Below are 23,647 nucleotides of genomic sequence, written 5' to 3' on the forward strand. Positions count from 1 at the left end.
TCTCTTTTCTTCTGGGGTTATGATGGACAAAGGTTGGTTTCAGTGAACCTACCGCAACTCTGACCCGTGTAATGTCAGGATGAACAGGGCTCTTGGTTTACTCTGAATGTGCAAACTGCTGTAGGCGTTGTGCTGCCGCTGCAAAAGCAATTAATATTTGGAAGGTAAACAGGAAGAAACTAAGATGGTAGCTGTTTAATCATGTTGTTAGAAATCTAAGGCAGCCCCCTCGTGGCCATTTATGTTTTGAAGCAATTGTTTCAAAACCCATTTAAAAGAAGCCATTGTTTGGAGGAGAAATGAACGCTTCCCGATTTAAAATTTCTACTGTGTACTGGTACAGTTGTTAAAGGTGTTGATAACACCAACAACCTTATGTGCTAATACAGGTCAAACCAGTTTTTGCGTGGTATGGATCTGAAGTGATTGAATTGCCAGGAGCGGCTCTCTAAAGCCTGGCCTACAATGCCAATCCTGGCTTCAGCGCTGGCGGAGCTATGATACGTGAGCAGAATTTACTATCCCAAATCTGCCTGGTCGTCTTCTGATTCTCTTCTTCTTTTGAACTATGTTGCACAGAGGGCTGCATATTCTTCATGGAGCATCTTGAATTCTTTTTTCTTTCTTTAGTTCCTGCCTGTCCCCAGATCCTGTAATGACCTGCAGTCACTTTGTCCTTGCTAAATAACTACTCGGTTGAAAATTAATGTCTTCCAACTGCTTAGCACAACCTCACATCGTTTTGAATTTGATGCTTATTGGCACTTGTGGTGACAGAGCTCAAAACGCAACAGTGGTTAAAGAGAAGAGCTGGGTCGTGAAACAGATTGTGAAGCGATGTCAAGGCAGGAATGAGCGATGCTAACGCTAAGATGGATGGGACACAAAAGCCGAAAGCACTGAGAAATTCAGAGGGGGAAAAAGTCTGTGCTTTAAATTTTGTTCCGGTGCCTTCTGTGCGGCAGCTGGTCGGGGCTGAAAGCAAAGGCAGGCTTCCTGGCGTTCTGTGGAGAAGTCCTTTAGTGCATCACGGGGATTTTGGGGGTGGGAGACTGTCGGTTGGGTTTTCCCATTTCCGCGGCCATGGTGACCGCCCCGTGTCTCGGGGCGCCGCGGGGACAGAGGCCCCTCTGGAAGCAAACCCGGGCCGGTCGGTCTGTCCGTCTGGCGGGCACGGCCGCCGGGCGGGCGGGGCCATGGCTGACCGCTGCGTGGGCGTGGCCGTGACTGACAGCTGGGCGGTTTTAAGGTTCCCTTCCGTTCCGACTCGTCCAGCTGCCAGCGCGCTCCCGCGGAGGCACGGCACGGCGCGGCACGGCACGGCACGGCGCGGCCCGGGGCAGGGCTCGGCCGCGGCCAACCGGGACAACCGGCGGGGGCGCGCCCGACCAGCGGGGACGCGCCCAACGGCCCCGCCCCGCGCGCAACGGCCCCGCCGCTGCCCCGCCCCCCCGTGGTGGCGGGCCAATGAGAGGCGGTCCCCGCCCGTGACGTTAACGCTGGCCAATGAGAGCCGGTCTCTGCCCGTGACGTTGCCGCGGGTTGGCTGCCGGGGCAATTTGAAATTTCAGCGGGCGGGGCGGCGCGGGGCCGTGGGCAGCAGCATGGCCGCGCCGGGACAGGGGCCGGTGCCGGCGGCGGGGCCGCGGGGCGCAGGTGAGGCTCCGCCGCCGGTGGAAGAGGAGGCTCCGCCGCCGGCCGTGCGCGGCGCTGGGCCGCAGGAGCGCGCCGAGGGGGTGAAGCCAGGTAGGGGCTCTCTGTCCTGGGCGGCCGCCCCGCGCGGGGCGGGGGGAGGAGGAAGGGCCCCACGGTTGGGCGCGGCCCGGTCCAGTCGCCGCTCGGAGCGGGAGAGGCGAGCCGCGGGAGGGCCGCTGGCACCGTCCGCCCCGCTTGAGGGCAGCGCAGGCGGGGAGGCGCGGTAGCTGCGGAAGCCGCCGCTGGAGGCCGCGGCTCGGCGTGGGGCGCGGGGCCGTGCGATCAGCCCGAGCTGCTCCGGCCGGGGCTGCCGTGCCCGCTGGGAACGGCGTCCTGCGAGGGAACGCAGGGATGCCTTGGATGATCAACGCAGTGAAGGAAATTTTTTTTTTCCCTTTTGACTGTGATCTTTCGGATGCGTACCGCAGGCACCTACACCAGCGTCCAGGAACATGTATGTGTTGGATATGCTGACAGGAGAAATGCGTTAGTGGAAGGGACTCCCCTGCCCTCTGCCGTAGTAGCACAATATTGGTCCTTCTAGTATCTATTGAGTGTTGTTGCTCGCTGCAAGGTCATTCTTGATAGGTGGTTATAGGCTTGCAGTTTGTAAAGAAGGAGCAAGTTAAATGAAATGGCTTGTTCTGGGATGTACGCGGTGCTTGTGCAGGGCAGTGCCATCAGAGTTGCCGGATTTGATTATGGGGGGGTAGGAAAAAAATTCTTGTTTACAGTGTACATGTAACAGCTACAGTATTATAGGAATCTTTTCAAATATTTCATAAACCATACTTGATTAAAATCACCTTTTCATTTCCTTTCTTTACATGTTATTGCAGTGGTTCTGCTACAAAGAAAAGTTGTATCATCTAAGCACTTGTCATTAGCTCATACACTGGTGCTGAGTTTTGTTTTGTTGATTGAGTTTGGCCGCAGATGTGTAAGAACTTGAAAAAATTTTAGGTCCAAACTTCTAGCTTTTATAACATAATCTGAAATATAAGGGGTGTGTTAAAGATAGAATGTGTTTGGTTTTTTTTTTAATTTTTATTTTTAGTTAATGTCAGTCTGGAGTCTAATGAAAACAGAGGCCTATGGATTGTTAAAGAATCAAGCTGTGGATAATGTGGGTGTCTTGAGCTGTTACATTAATGAAAGGGGAGGTGGGGAGAGGAAGACCTGAATTGTGCACCTCTCTTTGCTGCAGTTGTGTCTAATGTTTTCTGAATTTAAGGATGACCAGGCCCGAGAGATACTGTAAGACTGACAGTGACTAAGTTCACTGAGTCTGTAATGAGAAGACAAGTGGAGATGCTTTTTTGGTGACTTCTAAAGGGGTGCTGCCATTGCATCGTGTCCTTCAAAGTAAAGATTCAGCCAATGCCTATTTAAGTGGGCTAAAAATTACAATGCTGTGTCCTTTCTGGCTAAACATGTTGCTTGGCATTTCTGTGGAGACTTTGATATTTGTTAGTTTATTAAAATATAAAAATAATGTTTGTACTGAAGAATGGTAAAAGACTTAAGAGAATGAAAGGGCAGCTGTGAAAATGCTTCTTTAGCTGAGACTAGTATCTGCAGTTTTATCATAAGTCTTATATTTTGCTCTTTGCTCAGAGTAATTCTGTGCGTTAATTTGGATCGTGATGTGTATCAGCTGATTTTACACATGTTCCAAAATCATCTGGATTATTGCTTGATATCGGGTCTGGGTGATGCAGGCAGTGTACTAACAAAGCATAGTATGTGCAGGAATGGGTAGTGTGTTACCTAAAGCATTTTAGATCTTGCTCACAGAACAAAGTAAACCTGCATGTAACTCAGCTCAGAGCAGGTAGCAGCAAAGAGAGACATCCCTTTCTGGGACAGGGTAGATATTGTGACGAGAGCAACTGACCAAGTTAGATATTCTCTTTACCAAGGATAATTTAAGATGTGTTGTAGAAAGCAGCTTCATGATAGATCTTGGGCTGAAGTGGTGTTCTTTGGGAATAGAGGAGTGAGTGAAGATTGCACTGAACTGACAGATTGTAGGGTTTGCATTGTTCTCACTCTTCTCCCCAGATCTGCTCCAAGAAGATAATGACTCCTGTAGCGATTATGGCAGTCGTGACAAACCAGGCACTGCTTTAGGAAGAACTGTGCCAGATGGGAATGTGCTTTTTCCAGATATTTTTCACACCGATCACCTTTTGTTTTACGAGCGATTTAAAGCTTACCAGGATTACATCTTGGGTAAGTAATTTCATAGTAGAGAAAGAACATGTAATCAGGCTTCTTGTAGTTGATTCTATGTTAAACTGTGAGATGCTCTTAATGGGGACTAGAAAAATTGTAGTGTACTGCCATCGGTTATGCTGTAACCTCTGCTGCTCTAGATGGTGGACCAGGACACAGTGGTTTTAATATAAGGGAATAGAATCTGAATGATTGAAAGGAAAAGGTGCTAATACTGTATTCTGTGCCTTGTTTTAATGATCTTGCTAGAACTTTTTTGTGTGTAGTAAGACTGTTTAAAATAAGGCACAGGTTAGCTGTTCAATACCGCTGGCACCGAAACCTTCAGTATCTGTAAGGTTGAATACTGGATCTCTTCTTTCAGAGAAGCACAAAACAAATGAATCTCCAGCTCTCTCATTATTGACAGTCACAGCAAAAACACTGGCAGTTATGCGGGAAAGAGAATGAAGTCTGACTTTAGATGTGGCTGAAGAACATTTCAACTGTGACTTCAATTTTCCAATGATCTGGAGGACTTTTCTTTCTTTTCTTGCATAAATGTACTGTCTTCAATTTCTTTTTAGCTGACTGCAAAGCTTCTGAGGTGAAAGAATTCACAGCTGAGTACCTGGAGAAGGTCCTTGAACCATCTGGATGGCAGGCAGTCTGGCGCACTAATGTGTTTGAGGTCCTTGTTGAGGTAAATGAAATGCAGTTGTTCAGGCATTTGTCTCCAGTTTACATCATTTACCTCTGTAACAGACAGGTCATTTATCTATGAGCTGATAGAAGATAGTAACATTTTCATATGTAATTGCCAGTGATGGCTAGAGCAATAGCAATTTCTTTCAAAGGAAGCCTTGTTCTAGAACACTGTGTGTCCTGTGCACTGGTGTGATTCCTTCACCCAGAACTGTGAGGCTGGGGTCTGTGATGTGATGCTTGTATGAGAGGCTGTCACTGCAGTGAGGCACTACTCAGAACCAGCTCTTTAGGGCTACAGTATGCATTACAACTTTAGGAAGCCACACACTAGGTAGACTTTATATTTTTGGCTTTATTTGATTTTTTCAAACTTGGGATTTGCCTGCCCAACATTTAAAAATTACTTCAGCTGTTATAGCACTGTCAGTGAGCAGGTGAATTTCATTATCTCTGAAACACCCATAAAGGTGTGTTGATATCTTGAAAATAAGAGAGACTTGGTTGTATTCTGTTGATAGCCTGTCATCTGTGGTCTTTTAAACTTTGAATTGTTAGCAGGGCACGAAGCATATAGTTGTTGTGTTTGTGAGATTGGTTCATCAGTGCTATAACAAAAGTTTAAACAGCATTTACTTAAGCTTTCTATGTGCCAGGGCACTGCACAATCTCTTGTCTTTACTTGAGATTCTCTGGAACTGGGAAGATGATTTTTCAACCAAAAGTGGCAATAGAGAGCATGTATAACTTTACCTGTGTGAAGGTTGTATGGCAAAAACATCTTATGTGCTAATTTCAGGGATATCCTAGAGTCTGAGTATTTTGGTGGGAGGACTGTACCTAAATAAAAGCATCTTCCAAGGGCTCCTTTACTGAAACGGGAAGGAGGAACACCAAGTCAGCACAAGTGAGCCATGAGACAGAACTCTGTGGGCACAGAGAGGTTAAGTACTTGGTCTAGAGCTGGCTGTTGTAATGTTGTTTTTTCAAATATCAGGCTCTGATCACTTATCAGTTTTTATCAGTAAAATTCTTCCTTTCTAAACCACTTTGGTACTGACAGTAGCTCTTCTACATTGCATACTTCTGTCATAGGCCCATTGATTTTTGGGGTACTTGTTCTCTAGGTCTCCCAATGTCTGACCTGTATGTTGTGTAAAACTTGGGTGTTCAAACTTGGAGTTCCATTACTTGTTTGAAGAGGGCAAAACTTTGTACCCCCTCAGCTTTTCAGCCCAATTATTGACAAAATGGTTTTTACTGGTCCAGACTACCTCTTTGAGTTGTTTGTATCGTATGGGCACTTTGAAAAATAATCCCCAAAGGAGTCCCTGAGAACTGTAAGATATGGATTTATTTGATTCTGAGGATACTGCTTTTGTCTGTTTAAAAAATAAACAAAACAACCAAACCAGGGAAGAAACTCACTGGTCTCATGAATATTATGAGGGATTTTTTCAAAGTTTTGTATGTGGAAAATGCTCTATGTGTGTGGTTCTGAGAAGCTTAATTCTGGGATTATCACTTCAGCTGAATAGATTGCCTTTGCTGTACTGTACAACATGCGTTGGTTTGTGTGGGTCAGGTGGCACTTGCAGTGTGGCCTGCTGACTTATGCACATCGTGTTGTAGTCCTCAGCTATATCTAAGGTTCTGCCTAGAGAAATCTTAAGAACTATTTGTTCCAATAGGTGGTTGATGTGGAGTACTCGGCTCTGAAAGCAGTTGTGCAACTCAGTGAGCCTTTCCTGTGCGAGTCACAGGTTAGCACCTTTACCTTGGAGTGCATGCAGGAACTCTTGGAGCTGAAGGAGCGTCAGATACCACTGCAGGAGCTGTGGGTTGTGTATGATGAGTCGGGAGAGTTTGATCAGACAGCACTAGCTGTAGAGCATGTCAGGTAAGAAAATGCTCATGGTTTAATTTTTTTGTCTTGAACAATTGCACTCTGTTAGTATCCAATGGGTGGTGCCCCGAGTTCTTGTGGTCATGCTGGCAGTTCCACAAGCCAAGCTTTCCAAAGGAAATCTGATGACTGGTACTATGAGGAGGCTGCTCACAAAGAAAATCTGTGGTGTCCTCTACAGCTACAGGTAATCACACAATCACAAGGCACATTCAGCTGCAGCTTCTTGTCAGTCTTTGTGTTAAAAGGGGAAGAAAAAATTTCTGTTGCTTTCCCTCTCTTCACCCCAGATTTCCTTGGGCGGCATCACCTTGCTGGCTCTAGTGCAGTGTTTCTTTCTCTTCTATAACATTTTGGTGGATTTTTTTGGTCCCATTTTTCTTTTTCTACGTTTTGCCTCCTCCCCTAAATTTGCTCTTTATTCTTCAGGTGTCTGTTCACATCTTCTATTTTCTTTTCCTTTCTTTATCATCTGTCTGTCTCTTCTCAGTCTCCCTTGATTTCATGTACTATGCACTGTTTGAAAACTGTCTACAAATAGGCCGTAGATAAAATAGGGGTGACCTTTCCATCTAGAAAATGGTCTGTTTCAGAAGTGGTGGGTGTGGGAGGAAAAGGGGAGAAGAGACGTGCTCTGTTGAGAATTACTCAGTGGTGAAGACAAAAGCTTGAATGATGGAGGAGACAAACTCATAGTCAAAAAGAAAGCTTAGTGGAAGGATTCCTGCCCAAAACCAAACAGTCAAAAAGCCTCAGGACTTGAAGAGTGTAAGTCTTGTTTTCAAATCCAGCTTTTAGGTGTTCATTCTCTTTTGAAGAAAGTGGGACTCACTATTTTGAATTTTGAACTTAAATACACAAAATGAAACTCTTTATGTGGGTAAACAGACAAGAAAGGTAACTTCTGTGTATACTAAATAGTTCACAGGACAGTAACATGGAATTGGAGGGAGGTGATGCTTTGAGGTAAATTCTTAAACTGGTTACCTTTTGTGTTTCTAGTGCTGCTGCCTCTGCTCAAGTATATGTGGCTTCCTTTATGTGATTAAATGCTTACTTTGCTTCAAAAGGTTCTTCTACCAGTGCATCTGGAGGATCTGGGATGAGGAGGAAGAAGATGATTTTGATTACTTTGTGCGGTGTGTTGAGCCTCGACTGAGATTGTAAGTGCAACATATTTGATATTGTTAGGGCAAAAAAGGAAAGGGTGGGAATAGTAATGTACAACCAGATTAAAAAACCCCAACCCCGTTCACTGGTACATCAAAGCAAGTTTGTTCTAATACATTTACTGTCTGATAGTCAAAGTTTTGTATGGAAGGACAGTATGACTGAGGTTGCCACTTTGATTTCTGAACCCTCGGTTTTTCCCTGTAATCCTTGACCTTCCATCAGATGGCACTCCAAACCCAGCTATAGCCTCCTTCAAATTGCAGGCGTATGAATTCTAATCCTAATTAAAGCTGGAGTGGGAAACTCTACCTCTGGGCATAGAATAAGAACCAGAATGGAACTGAATATAAACAAAAACTTGTAAATTGGTCATGCTGAAGGAGGAATGTGTATATTTCTCTCCCTAGTGGGATTAGTTGGCATTAGGTTTTCTGAAGGTGGCTTTTTAATGCTGTCCTGTCATATGGAACGGAAACGGTGCACAAAGACACAATCTGGTTATATTTTTGAGTGCGCTAAATAACCAAAGCATACCATAAAACATACTTGGAATGAATAACTGACAGGTGATTTTCTAGTGTAGGTTTTCCCCTGAGATTTGACATGCTATCTTTTTCTTAATTCTTTCATGAGAGTTATTTTTCAGTTCCTTTTCCTTACTTATTATAACCTAGGATCATGAGTAGCCAGAAGTTTGTGTGTCATTCATATCCAGGTTTGATACTGCTATGATGCTGGGGAACTATGTTAGTAAACATTTGTTAGCTACCCTTAAATGCTATTTAGAATAGAGTATTACCTGTGCTAGAATATAGCATATAGCACGTGCTTTACAGAGAAAACTGGTATAATTACCCACAATATAAGGGTGCCTACAGGCCTCTCTTTTGAGGGCTCTGTGCCTGTGTTTTTCTGAGATCGTCCAAGTTAAAGGAAGTGTTATATATAGATACTGTGTGTGTTTCTGAAGCGGTTATATGTGTATGCTCCAGCAAATGGCTGTTCTGCTGAGTTTTTGGAACCTTATGGAGACTTTGCATGGAATGAAACTGGAATGCAATGATGAGCCACAGGATAATGTTTGGGGGTTTTTTAACACTGTGCGTGGCCTTACAACCATTTTAGTGAGACTCAAATTCTTAAACAATATCTTGAAGCAGAAAAGTAAACATAATCTTTTCTTATTCTCCCATACCATGCTGGACATAAAGCCTGTCCTCCAAGCTACGCTGACATTGGTGCTATCCTGTGTTATGATCTAAGCACCGATCAGCTCAAATAACATTAATCCTCAATGCATGGAAACATGATGCTTTAAACTTTTTAGGTCTCTGGTGTGCGGTGTTTTAATGAGACCAGACAGTATTTTTACACTGCACATTAGGTACTAGTCTTCTGAGGCAAGTAAAGCTGTATGAACTGTTTCAGTAAAGCTTGAAAAAACAAGATAGTTGTATGCACTTTCATAGTGACCAGCTCTGAAATGTAGAGCGTGCGTTTCAGGGTCAAAGTATGTACAACATTGTTTCCTTCAAATATTTTATCTTTCTGTATTGCTATAAAATCTGCTGTTAATCTCACTGTATTGATTTCCTCTGTTGCCTCTGATAACCACATTGCCAAAATTTTGTGAGGCTCTTTGTGTTTCTGTATGCCCTGTTTATTGGAACTGTATAGCTATTGACTGCTCTGACTACAAATTTTCTTGCTCTTTGCAGCATGCTTTAAGTGCACCCTTTAAAGAACCTCTGGAATTTGAGGGAACATCTTTGCCCTTGTTTCATGGAGTATCTTGAATAGAGCTATTTACACTGTATTCAACTGATTCCCTACAAAAATGGTGTGAGATAATTAAATCTTGTTTTATTTGTATCATTAACTGCTGTCCAGCTTTTCTGTAGTGACCATGATTGGTCCTGCATGATTGGCCCTGGAGTTCTTGGCACTGTCTAGCTGGCAGATGTCCTTGTCCTTCTGACTTTGCAAATACAACTTTGGGTTGGCATTGTCTGGCCTGCAATTTCATTTCTAGAGAACGCTCTTGAGATAGCGCAAAATTTACTATGCAGTGCCTTCACATCTTCATCTGGTGCTGATAAAGCCTTTCTTATTAATTTTGTGGTTTTGTCCAGGTACTTGTTTAGATTGTTGTTCATAAAGACTTCACATTGTAGGACTTCTATTATTTCAGACATTTTCTCAGTTTTTCTAATAAATGTATAAAAATGGACTAATTTTTATATCTAATTACCTTCTAAATTATTACTTTTTTATAGCTGTGCTTATGCCTTGGGTTTAGATGAGTTTCCGATAACTGTGTATAATCTTTCAAGGTGGATGGGCATATTAGTATGAAGTAGTATGTTTGTGTCTGTCCAGACTTTTGGTTTTGCTGCTTTCAATAAAAAATTGAGCAGTGTTGATACAGACTGCAGGGAATCTTGACTAAAGTACTGATGCAGAACTCGGGTCTCTGGGTTTGTATTTGATCTTGCAAAATTGTAAATGCAAAATATAATGATCCCTTGCTCTGAATTGCAGGCATTATGACATCCTTGAACACCGTGTGCCTTCTGGGCTTGTAGCTGATTACCAGAACTTGTTGTCTCAATGCGAAGAGCTTTACAGGAAGTTTTTAAATGTGAGGAACAGCATATCAAGCAGTGATTCAGACTCAGAAGTAGAAAACGTCTCCATGGTGGAAGGACTAAAATTGTATGAGAAAATAGAGCACTTAAAACAAAAGCTAAAACTAATTGAGAATCCTCTGCTGAGGTACTTAGTGGATTTGTGTGAGGAGGAGGGCCATATGGGGAAATATACATGAATGTTCTTTACTGAAGAAAGAACTGATGGCTTTGTTGCTCTTATTTTAGGTATGTGTTTGGTTACCAAAAATACAGTGGTCTCCAAGCTAAAGGACCGAGACCAACAGGTACCAAGATCGTTCATGTTGTATCCTCAACCATGATGGCGAGTCTGCTGCAGTCACTGATAAGGGACAAACTTTGCCCTGATTCTTGTGGTGAAGAACTAGAAATACAGGTAGAGTAACAGGAATTGTCTGTCTGCTAATACTTTTTTCTGCTCAGGAAACGGTGTGGAAGAATAATTTATCATGTTTAAGATACTACATTTGCACAGTTATTTTTTTTGTCAATTCAAAAAAAGCACTGTAACTTAAGTGGTAAGACTGGATGATAGAAATAATCTTCTAATTCATTTGTGTCTGAGTACTCTATACAAGCAGTTTTCTTCCTGTGTGTAGGAAATGAGAGAAACCACTTGTGATAATTCTACAGTGAAAGGTGGTAAGGCATAATACTTACATTTAGTTTTGAGATACTTGTGTCTTTTGGTGCTACTGATAATGATCTAGAGTTTGAAGAAAGAAATGTCATTCTGTTCCTTTAGTTCTGTTCAGGAGATATATTTATTTTAGAGCAGTCATGGTTAATTTTACTGAATTCAGACAGGACTTACCACTTTAGCAGTTAAGAACAGTCTGGATTCTTTGGACCCAAATGAAATTGCTTGCTGTATTCCGATCAAGTTCATGAATTACAGATGACCAAAATGGAGCCACAGGGCAAGGTCCTGGATTAATTTTTGGGCTATAAATCTGACTTGGCAATTGAAAAATGCTCTTACCCTGGAATTTGCTGGGAAGCAATAAATATGCAGTTTTTCTGTAGTATTTGTTATCCTGCAATACAGAATCCCCCAGTAATATTGTGAAGGATATCAGCCTGCCCTCTTTGGGCAAGAAAAAGGTCACCATGTGGACCCCATACTTGCCACTATAATATCTAAACTCTGTTTTGGGGTGACTGCACCAGGGGTGAAGTGTTACGTCAGTGTTCAGACCAGCTCAAATCTAGTTGCCGAGTTGTTTTTCTTTACTTTGTCATCTATTTTTTTTTCAGTAATTCATGGCAAGTCACTTGAGGCACAATTCAAATGTTGGCCTGGAACCAAGGCCATATTGAGGTTTGCTTTCCGGTGCATATGCTCTTCAATCTGTGTCTCTGCCCTGGTTTTCTCATGGGGGATTGGACATGACACGAGCATCAAAGGAATGTTTTAAGGCTGATTTTGTCCAGAGTCCTATGATGCTTGAATGCAAAGTAGAAATTGTGTATTACTGGTGCCGTTATATTTTTTTTAGGCAAAAGCAGCAACATTTAATTGAAAAGCAAGCTTTAAGGGCATAAATGCATCCATTTTTATAGCATTCTTCAGGAGCTGATTACATTGTTTGTCTTTTACAGTTTCACAGTGATCCACTGGCAGCTGTAAACGCCTGTTATGAAGGAGACACAGTCATCATCTGTCCTGGTCATTATGTGGTAGATGGCATGTTCTGCATTGCTGATTCAGTTGAACTAGAAGGTAGAAGGTTTGCTAGCATAAACGTCTTTAAGCCATTCAGTTTACTTTGTTTTAAAGTAGCTCTGTGTAAGGATTTACTTTTTGCAGTATTTGGCAGGAGCTTTTTCTTTTTTTCTTCAAAGTGTTCATATTGCTGCTTATAGAGCCATGTCTAATTGCAGGATGGAGTAAGCTGTTTCATTAGCCGTACTTCTGCAATAAACTGCAAATTTTGCCAATTAATAGCAAATTCATCATTTCCTCCTAAGTATTTGTCTGGATAAATCCTGATTATATAGATATTAGAAAAAAAAAAAAATCAAGTCCCTCATGTTTCTGTTGAATCCTCTCTAATCTAGGAAGCACAAAAGTCGTTCCGAGAGTCTTCAGTTTTTAGAGCCAGTAACTTAAGAGTACTTGAGAGATGTCCTTGTTCTTCTTTGCATGGCTTAATCTGCTTCATAGGTATACTGAGACTCACTGCCAGTATAGCACTGGTTAATACAGAGGGAAAGAGCCAAGTGCTGTTAGAACTTAGTTTATGGCACTTATTGCATGTCAGTGATGGGAGAAGGCACCAATGTAAATCTGCATTAGGTGAAGTGCCTGCGTAGAGGAGGGAGCTGTTAATTTGACATATGTATCTTTTTTAGAAACAAGACACAGCATATGTGATTGTTTTTCTTACAAAATATTTGTGTTTTAAATAATTCTTCTTTGTCTAGGATATGTTCCTATCTCTTCCTCACAATTCTTGATTTCTCAGTGTAATTCCTTTGCTTTAGGCATGCATGCTCTGTTGCAGTGTAATAGCCTGTATATCACTGGGGTTTGTGCAGCTGTTCAGATACTTATTTAGATTCATTTTTATCTTGTCAAAGCTTCTTAATGGGGAGAAGGCCGAGAGTTTAATTTCCTGCTGTTCTGGACTTTATTTTTCTTGCCCTTCTTGTTTTATGCGTGTCATTTTCTTTCTTGCCCTTCTCTTGTGTATGTTTGATTTATATAGATAGGCATGCTGATAGACAATGCACCTGCAGGATAAAGGACCTCAATAAAGTGCTTTATTTATCTGCAAAAATGACATTGTTCTAAAATTGTGTGGGGTGGAATTTATTGCTTTTCTAGCTTTGAGGAAACAGTAATACAAATGGTGCAATAGCACACCTATTAAAGGATGAGCTGCTCTATTTTAAGGAGCAAGGTGTATAAATATGTATCTTTAGTACAAATCACTCTGAATAATGAGTATGTGTCAGGGTATTTAATCTTCTTATATGGACTTCTGTTAAAGACGCTTTTATAGCAATAGTAGCAGCCAGAAATGTTTGAAGTAGGAGCATCAAGAAAAATTTTGCTGGCACTAATTTGAGCAGCTGGCTGTTTTGGTGGCTTTCTTGGGATGAAGGTGTGACTCATCAAAGATATAATGTCCCTTTGCTTAAAGCTTTCTTTTTTTTTTTCCAGCCACTATGCAAGTCAGTACTAAGGTTGAAAGTGTGAGGATTAGTAAGTCAGGGATAAATAAAAATTGACAAGAAATAAATAAGGTTAAAGCTTTAGCAGCTCAGGAAATTAAGGTAAGGATAACCTTAACACTTGACAAAAATGTGTAGCAAAGGCACCTTCTGCTTGTACAGTAGCTGTTCAAGCTGGATGGGAACCTGTAGTATCAGCCCGTCTTGTATCTGGGATCAGTGTTACTGGATGACAATTGCCTTTAGCTCTCTGGAGCCACTTAGCTTACAGGCAGGACATACAGCCGTGACCATGTGTGAACACCACTTGACAGCAGGTGAACCTTTCCTTTATTCCTTGTCACCGGCTTCCTTCTTACTACTAGAGCTGCTGCTTCAGAGGTGAAGTGTAAAACAAGCTAAAAGCATGGTTAGAAAAACTGCAGGTAGTCTAAGACAATTATTCCTAAAACTCTTGCCTTGGATAATAACCTCATTCAGTAATGGTGTGAAGTTAAACTAGACCTGCCATTTGCTGTCCTGTGGTGCTCTCTTTATGTACTGGAAGTAAACTGCCCCATACCACCTCCTCCTCAGGGGTGACTGTAAATTAGCAGCAGTGGGAAAAGATTTTTAGATAGCATAGTGTATTAAAGTATCAATCACTTAACTTTGCATTAAATCTGTCTTTAAAACTTTCTGCCAACTCTTGTTCAAAGATTTTTTTTTTTCTTTTTTTAACCTTTCTACTTGCACATTACAGTATTTATGTAGTTGGTTAAAAGCTAGCATCCTGCTCAGGCACTTCTTATCTGAGTTTGTGTGTGCCTTCAGAAAATGATTGGACTCATGCTGCTTTAATAGACGTGGCATTATTGCTTTCCTTATCATGATTCTTGTCAGTGACAAGCAATAAAAGCTTTACATGCTCATAAATTTCCCTGTAAGTGGTTGAATGCTGACAACTCTGGATGGCTTAGTAAATCAATGTTGGCATATGCTTGTGAAAGTTTTTTTAATCTGAATTAATCTGGAAGCACAGGAACATTAAATTTTGACCCAAGTTTCATTTAAATAGGGAAGTTGAGTAAAGCTTATAAACAACATCGGGTCCTTTGCACTCGTTTCCTTGTGTTGTGGTGACTTCTTTTCCCCACCCCCCCATGCTCTTTGGAACCTCTGCCTGCTCTAGTGGACTTCTGTACTTCGAAAGCAGACTGCAGGTGCCTGTGTGTCCTTGGTTACTGCATTGCCCTACTCTGTTGTAAATTTTTTAGGGCGTGAGAACTTTGGCCTTAGCAAATGTGAACTCAGTTACGCTTCTGTTCAACTGTTTAAAATAACTTTGTATTTTATTGTATATCATTCAAGTAAAGTAACTTTTGATTTTGGTTTTGAGTGCCTGTACCTTGGTACAGAGGGGATGTAAGATGCAGCCTGACCATTGGGTGGACAGTCCTGTTCAAGATATTAGACCTCAAGTTTTAAATATCTCTATTTAATTTAGATGTCTTATGTACTAAGCACCTGACTGTTACGAGTTATTCACCAGACTTGCATCTTTCACCTCTGCTTTAAGGCTATGGCCTGCCAGATGATATTGTAATAGAAAAACGAGGGAAAGGAGACAACTTTGTTGACTGTGCAGGACCCAATATACGGATCTCCAATTTGAAGATAGTACAACATGATGCTGTGGAGGGTATTTTAAGTAAGTATCAAAGCATCTTAACCTTTTTGTGAATCTTTCATAATTTACTGTTAGAATTAAAGCTAGGACCCACTGTTGGAGTTTACTACTAGTTTTAAGAATTTTGTAGAGAAGACCTAAATGTATAAATAACAAGGCTTCCTCACTTTTTTAACTTATAATGTGTACATCAAAATGACTTCTACTCTTTGTTCTTTCAAGCTATTATGGCTCTTGTGTTTTGTTCTTATACCTGGATAAGATCATTTGACTTGATCCTTTTTCTGCTGTTAAGGAAACCTGACTGACTGCTGCGCAGCCTGTATCAGGCTACCTGGAAAACGAAATAATTCCTCTTTCCACAGAAGAACCCTCATGGCAATATTCACCTGTAGCTGAACCCAGCCAGCTCTCCACTGAGGAATGGCACAGGCTGTAGAAGTAGTGTAGAACTTGGTTTGCTGACAGCACATTTAAACTGGGGCTCAATCCTAAATTTTTATTTGCTATTGCCTTCTGTCTTTGTAGAAGGTGCTAGTTAATACTTTGCCTCAAAAGACATTTGGTTTTAAATGTGTTGAAGTGTTTATTACCACTTGTACTTATACATGTATTTAATATCTTATTAATTCAAAAGTCTCTTAGGAATGTAACGAAAAGAATAGTTGCTGTCACTTTCCAAAAAAAAGCTAAAAAACCTCTAAGACAAATCTTTGACTAGTGCTCCCTTGCGGCAGTGTTTCTGCTTATACTAGAAAAACAGCATCAGTTCAAACCATGCATGAGCAAATCAGTAAAATTAACCTGAAGTGGATAAAATGAAACTATTTGCTACAAGTCCATCTGCCTGTAGGAGGGGTTTGCCTTTGCATAACCAATTCATTTAGCAATATTTGTTTTTTGTGTATGTAGATGTCCACCATGGGAAAACCACTCTGGAGAATTGTGTGTTACAATGTGAAACTACAGGCATAACAGTACGAACATCAGCTGAGCTATTAATGAAAAACTCAGATCTATATGGTGCCAAGGTACAAACAAATTCTTAACTCTGGCTTATTTTCCTAAATTAAGATAGGATTTCTGCTTGGAAATAATAGCCCGTAATGGGGTGACTTCTGTGGCTCTTGAGGGAACCTTTACAAATTCATTTTGGACAGCTACATGTTACTGAGTTTAAGAGATTGGTCCCAGGGGTCTTGTAGCCTCCAATAGTATCCAGTGAAGTGTCTCATGCGGATTTGTGTGTGAAGGCATGACACTGATGTAGTAACAGGGCACATCTGTGAAATAATCGTTGCTGCACTGGTGGACTGATTCATGTTCTGCAGTACTTTTAAAGTGATTTTCTGTTTTCTCTGCCCATAAATAATTTTCTCATTAAAGCTTACATTTGTTCTGCAAATGAAATGCCCCTTTTTGGACACATTGTTCATTGATTCTTACAGAAGGATGATGAACACAGAATTAGACTCTGACTAGGACATTTCAAAGAACGATGGGGCTTTGAGTGTTGGGATGGATGACTAAAGAACAATAAAATAATGCAAGGCTCTGCAGTTACTCTTTACCAGAGCTTTTATGGACTGATGGCAATACTATTATCTATGGGGCCTCAACCTCAAGCATTGCTGCTTAAGTTGGTTAACAAGGTCGTGAAGCTGGAGTGCATTGGGCAAACTGGTAGATAAACACAAATATACGCAAAGGAGTTGTCAGTTAATGTGCCCGAACTATTTGTGAACTGCTATCCATTTTATTTTGTAGGGTGCTGGTGTGGAAATATATCCGGGTAGTACGTGTGCCCTGTTAGACAATGGCATACACCACTGCAAGGAGGGAATACTTATAAAGGTTAGTTCAAAGCAAAATGTACTTGTTTTACAAAAGCTAATAGCTGCTAGAATTAATGCAGCTAGGTCGGCTTATAACCTTGCTGCCTTACCGTGGAAATCTTAAATGTCACATATGATGTTAATGGCACTTGTTTGCTTTGGGTTGGTCCACCAAAGAGTACACTTGTTTTGTTACCTGCCAGAAAGAAAATGCCTTTTGCAATATCACTTGTACAGGAAAATAATAAAATTCTAATCAATACAACTGATTCTACCTGAAACTGGAATATTTTGTATGCATTTGGATGGACATAATGTGTTGGATTTTCTTTTTTTGCTGTAGAACTTTTTAGATGAACATTATGACATTCCCAAGATAACCCTGGTCAATAATATGATCCATAATAATGAAGGATACGGTGTGGTCCTGGTTAGACCAACAATGCCCTCTGATGTCAAGGATGCTTCAGCAGAGAGAACAAAAGGTATTTTTCTCTTTGTAGAAGAAACTTCTAAAACTAGTAAATGTAGCATACCCAGTAAAATCAAGTCTCTTAAATTTTCTAATAATGTCTAGATTGATTTAGCTGAAATAAATCTTCATAACTCTTAGAACAGTAGAATTGCCTAAAGGATGAACTTGCTGCAGAGAAACACTGTGGATGTCTGTGCTTCATGGTGTGTATGAACTTCCACTGCAAAGTCCTTACATACCTGATCTGTGCTCCCTGCTGAGCAGAGCCTGTATGACTGATGGCCTTCTTGGGTCATACAGAAACAAGAGTGCCACTGGCAAAAAGCAGATATGGCTTTCTTACAGCTCTTCTGCTTCATGATAATTCTCTGCTCATTTTTTTTCATGCATTAGAGCTGAGATGTGCTCCCAGCACAGAATTTTTTTCTCTGCAGTAAGTAAAATGTGACAACTGTATTTCTCATATTATGTCTTATTCAAGAACTATCATTAAGTGCAATGTGTAAACCCACTGTAATTTTCTCTAATATCACTATCACTTGGCAACTTGAAGTCATCTCAAGAAGAAACCTTTTCCTTAAGCATCTTACACTATATTTGGAATTTGTGGCTGTCACTAAGTAGTTATCCAAAAAGTGAGTGGGATGAGGTGAAAATGTTAAGACTGGGGAAAACTTAATTCCAGGAGTTTTAAAGGATTTGACTGTTTTGTTGATGACATTCTTACTGTTTCCTGACTTAGGAGATACACAGCCAACACAGTCAAGTGACAGGACAGCCTGTGTAGAGGGCTTCAGGCAAGAACAGCTACCTGAATGTGTAACTGATGAGTTGGAGCTTTATGAGCAAGCTGAGATTCCTGAACAAATTGAAGGCAATTATGAAATTGCAAATGAACTTGGGGCTACTTCTCTGAAGAAGAGCCAGATGCACAAGAAAAGACTGAGTGAACTGGGAATCACAGAAGCTGATGACAACTTAATGTCACAGGAAGTGTTTGTTTCTATTGTGGGCAACCAGTTCAAATGGAACGGGAAAGGAAGTTTTGGTACCTTTCTTTTCTGACTGTCCTGACTTCTAATGGCATTGCAATAAGATTTGCACAAGCTGCTATTTTCACTGCTGCTTTCCAAGGAGTTAATTTGTTCCATTAGCCTTCCATGATGTTACTAAAATGTGACAAATATTTATCAATAGTATATGTATTGCATGCAGAAACTTTACTTCCTTGCTGCAAGTATGGATAACATGGCAGAGAACAGAACTCTAGCATGGACATTGCGCTTGTAATCTATGTGCTGCTGCTTTGCTAGCTCTGAATTTGTTAGTGTATTTATTTAACTTCTTATTGTAAGAAAAGTAATCTTCAAAGAAAATATAGATAGGGCTCATCATGAAAGAATGGACAACAAATGTGCAGCAATTAGTGATACATTGTCCTCCATAGTTTTTTAAAGTGTCATTAGTCTGCAACTGACTCCTATAAGAACATGCTTTTTAGTAAAGACATTTTAATTTTTTACATTGAACAGAAGCTAGTGAAATGCTCTTCCCTAGAGATGTAATGGATGGCTGTCATGTTTCATACTTGAAGGATTTTCTAGAAAACTTAGCATTTGGAAGAGTAGCATTGTTCAGTCTTTGTGTCTTTCTGTGCCCAGCTGTTCCAACACCCACCAGTGCATGTGCACTTTTTCCTTAGGGAGGACAGCACCTAACTAAACTCCATCAATCTGAATAAAAAGAAATCAAAGTATATGTTTCACTAATAGAGATATTCATACTGTACCTTTCGGTGCATTATTTTAAAATTTTTAAAACTGCCACTTGTAGCCGCTGAGGTTTTGGAAATTAATGGAAAACTTAAAAAAAAAAATAGCTTTCCACTGCAATCTTATATCAGCCCAGAGCTGTGGAACATTCAGTAAAACAAAGGCACTTCTGTGGCTCACTGTTGCTCATTACTAGTTTTGACTTTTGAGGGAGAAATTGGAAGGAGTGCCTGACTGAGGACTCTTCCTTCTCAGTGGCTCTCTGATTACAAATCTAGATGTTGTCTTCAAACCTTTGTACTGTCTTGAAGAGTTGTAGGTCAGTGTTAGAACTAGTGTGTGAAATGTAGGTAGGAAAATACTAACTCCTAAGTGATTCAGGATGTCTTGTGAAACAATCAAATATGGTGTTAAGAAGGGAAAAGCATGTTGCCAGAAAATGGACTTTGGAACAATTCCTGAAAGTAGTTTAGCAGGTTTATGCCTTCTAGAAATGAATGTGTTGCCTAGAAGTGGATCAGAGTAGTCTAATCCAGAGTGTTCCCTTTAGCCACTCTTAAATTGAGATGGCAATCAAAATTCACTTCAGTACATGCTTTGTTTTTAGTGTGGGCAGCTGATAGAAAAGAGAAAGGCCTAAATGAAAAGCATTTTTTTCTGTTAGGTGAACAACAGAGTTTATTGCAACTTTCCTAGCCCACTGCTTCTGTTTTTGCTCTTCTCAGAACACTTGAATATGGGACTAAACTTGGCGTTTTGATGAATATAAATGCCACTGCAGTATCTCATCATGCACAAACCTGTAAATGTTTGCCGCTCAGTGACTTTAAATACTTGAGTCAAGTGAAAGCCTAATGCTAAGACTGGCAGTAGTTTAGTATCTTAAGCTATTCATCAGGTCACATGCCATGCTTCATGCTTTGATGTTATGCCTTTGTTTCCCAAGTGTAATCCTTATTAAAGGACTGGGGCTAAAAACTAATTTTGTGGTTCTCTTCTCTCATCTTTTCAAAAGCATAATTCTCTTGAGTGAGCTGCCTTCATTAAGTGTAGGTAGCACTTCTTTCCCTTGCACTTAATTTTAAGCCTAGCTTACCTCTTGCCATCCTCTTGCCTTCCTTTTTTAAAATTCAGCTTTACATTTATGAAGATACCAATACAAATGTAAGCCTTCTGCTTTCAATACCAGCACGGTTTTGCCTGTTCCTGTGCCAGATGCCAATGGTAGTTCTGTTGTGCAGGTTGTCAGTAGGTCAAGGAGCAAAATGTGAAAAGATGAGGTTGCTAGTACAACTTCTAGCCATTGCCTTTGTGCAGGAACTATATGATGAAATTGTGCTTAAATTCTTGATGACGCTTGCGCCTCAAGGGACTAAGCTTTGAACGGAGCCTTTTCATCTCAGTTTTGTCCCTCCAATTACAGATGTCTCCGATAAATGTTAAGTTTCTTTATTTTGCAGCTTTAATTCCCATTTTGAAATGCAGAAGGAGAAATATAAATATAAAGGAAAACTGTTGACTTAACGGAATGTTTGTTACACTCAACTTGGAGCAACACATTTTGTTAGCAGATTAAACATTTGAAACGATAAATTCACTTTCTGTAAATATTTTAATTTTTTCTAACACTTCAAAAATTTCTTAATGTCTCAATTTTTTCTTAAAGGTATTTGATGTTATAGCAGTGACTAATGATCTGCTCTCCTCTCTGTGAACATTCCCTGCTTTCTAAATGAGAAACTAATTCCAGAATGCTTTCTTGTGTAGCTGTCAAAGAGCTGGTGAAAACATTTAGCTTCAAGAAATGTTTAAGTAGCTGCAAAGTAACTTTCTCCTAGGGTGAGATTTCCCTATCCTGTGTACCTAGCCTGTTGTGCTTGGTCTTGCTATATTTTACACATATTAAATGTGCAATTAAGTTTACCCCGTGGGTTCCCTAGTTGGTCTGGGCCCCACTTTATTGTTTGGTCTTTCTGCTATTTATTCCTTTCTCAAATCTTGGCAACCTTGAGCTTTGTCTTTAACATTTTCCCTGTCCCTTTATGTTTTTACTGATAAATTACTGCTATGCAGTTTATTCCTCCTGGAAATATTTGTATGCAGCATGTCTTGTCCCAGCTTATCATACCTGAACTCTGGACAGTAGCACATGAAAATTGTGTTAATCTCACCTTTCTGACAGCAAGTTAGATCTATATTCCTGTTTTCTGAATCCAGTTTTCCTGATGGATTCCTAGACAACACAGATTCTGGTAATTAACTATTGATATTTACATCACTTCATCAATGTTAACAAAAATACATTCTAGGCAAGAAATTTTACAACTGTAGCTGCGAGCCTAGAGTATATGGAACAGTTTTTGAGGCAAATCAGTTGAGTTGGAGTTTCTAGTTTAAAAGTCAGTAAATGATTAATTAAACAAAAAACTAATAACTGGCTATATATTATCTCAAATTTAAACAACATTTCAAAAAACTTGCTTACATTTTAATGAAAAAACATGGGAAGTAAAGCTAAAGTGTTGCAAGTTCTGTTACCTCATCACCAACTTTTTTCATAAAACATTTATGAGCCATGTTAAACTGAAGAGCTGCTACAGTATAAATTATTTTATATTGGGATGAACTTTATTGGTGTAAGGGAAAATATGCCAGACTCTGAACTCTGAATTTGCATCAGTGGAGGAAAAAGACCTAGAATACCTCTTAAGCAGCAGAGCAACTGAAAATGTTCTTTGCCACAGTACTAGACTTTCCCATGATTTTGATCTGGGAATGGCATGGAATGGCTCCATGCCCCACTCCCACAGCTGCCAAATGGGAGTACGCTGCTGCAGTACCTGTAGCCACAGGGGTGTTGCCCCTTGCTGAGAAGCCCCCAGGCTGGGGTTCAGCCATGCCTTTTGCCCGTGTAGGTACAGTGGGCTGCTCCGACTGTGGCCCCACCTGGTGCTGCCTCAAGGCCCAGGAGCTGCTGGTGTGCCTGGTGGTTTGGCTGGGCTCGTGGGCTTTGGTGGTGAGCAAGTGCTTGCCTTAATGACTAGATTACATGCAGATGCTTGTAGTCAGGCAAGAAGATGAAGGCCTTGGTGCTAGGGAGCGGGGAGGCATGTCTGAAGTGCTGTCTTGACAAGCAATGGCTTTGTGTAGCAGCTAGGTTGTTTGCTAAGTCATCCCCTAACAAGACAGAAAATGACAAAATTGTTCTTCAACAGTATTATTTTAATTTTAGATCTTCCTCCCTTTGTGGGACAACTAGCTGCTGATGTAGCAGAGGAAGCCCCATCCTGCAGATGAGGCAGTGATGTCCCCGGAGCTTGTGGGGAATTGCAGCAGGAAGAAAAACCCCTCAGCATGAACTGGGGGGGGCAGAGCCAAGTCTAAAATAACTACCTGCTTTCCTTGTAATCAATCAGTGTGCCCCTTGCAGCACTTCAGATAAGGAGGGCAACTACAGAGCTTCAGATAAACTCTACATTTTCTGCAGATAACCACACCGCCTTGTCCTCACTGTTCAGGCTGGTTTCAAGAGTATCAGGAATTGCCCAGACAGTATTGTACAAAACACTATATTCCTGGTCTGAGGAATACTTGGAGTTTTATACACTTTGACTGTTAGAGAAACTTTTATTTTAATGCTAACAATCTTTCCCTATTACCTTCATCTTCACAGGAAGAATTTTTTTTTTGGTTTTATCTATGCCTTACAGCAGTCACATTCTCTTGTGGGTAATGTGGTTATTAAATCACAAGCCTGTTTTAGTAAACCAGAAGTATAAAATTAAAAAGAGACTGCTTTGAGACTGGTCCAAACAGTGGTTATTACATTCACCTGGAATGTGAGAATTGCATTCAGCTGTGTTCCAATAAATATTTATACAAAATAGAAAGCTTAAGGTTTTTTAACCTTGGATTGAGTAGCTAAGGGGTTGGGCAATAGCTGGTCATGGGCAAAGTGTGATTTGAGCACAGCAAGAATCTAAAGGTAAGTAAAATTTGAAAGTAAATCTAACAGGAGTGGTTTGCTCCTTGTGCCATCCATTGGCTAATCTGAGGCCTGTCTTGTTCTCTGCTTTTGGATGTCATCTCTGCTCCTGTTCCTGTGCCCCACCCTTGAAGGAGTAGGGGATCTATGCAGGAACAGAGAATCCTTCCCCCCCCCAGCCTGTTTTTCTGGAATTTCACACTTAAATTGCCATTATTTCACAAATATCCTAGTCAGAATACATTCAAGCAGCTTTACTTCAGCACTTGATCTGCAAGTAATTAGGGGTATGAGTGGATGAAAACTGACTGTGACCCAGCAGTGTGCGCTCACAGCCCAGAAAGCCAACCGTGTCCTTGGGCTGCA

The 23,647-nt window shown here is 40.8% G+C and overlaps 1 protein-coding gene across 1 annotated transcript; it reads left to right on the top strand.

The window, feature by feature from the left end:
- The first annotated feature begins 872 nt into the window (after positions 1-872).
- On the top strand, positions 873-18,589 carry SHCBP1 (SHC binding and spindle associated 1). Its single transcript, XM_074913666.1, has 13 exons — positions 873-1,746; positions 3,760-3,930; positions 4,500-4,615; positions 6,309-6,517; positions 7,594-7,686; positions 10,238-10,471; positions 10,573-10,741; positions 11,968-12,088; positions 15,104-15,235; positions 16,127-16,245; positions 16,982-17,068; positions 17,393-17,534; positions 18,267-18,589. Exons 1-13 carry the CDS (start codon positions 873-875, stop codon positions 18,587-18,589), a joined length of 2,790 nt encoding a protein of 929 aa, XP_074769767.1.
- Positions 18,590-23,647: the final 5,058 nt, after the last annotated feature.

This window comes from Athene noctua, chromosome 9, assembly GCF_965140245.1.
Source record: "Athene noctua chromosome 9, bAthNoc1.hap1.1, whole genome shotgun sequence".
NCBI lineage: Eukaryota > Metazoa > Chordata > Aves > Strigiformes > Strigidae > Athene > Athene noctua.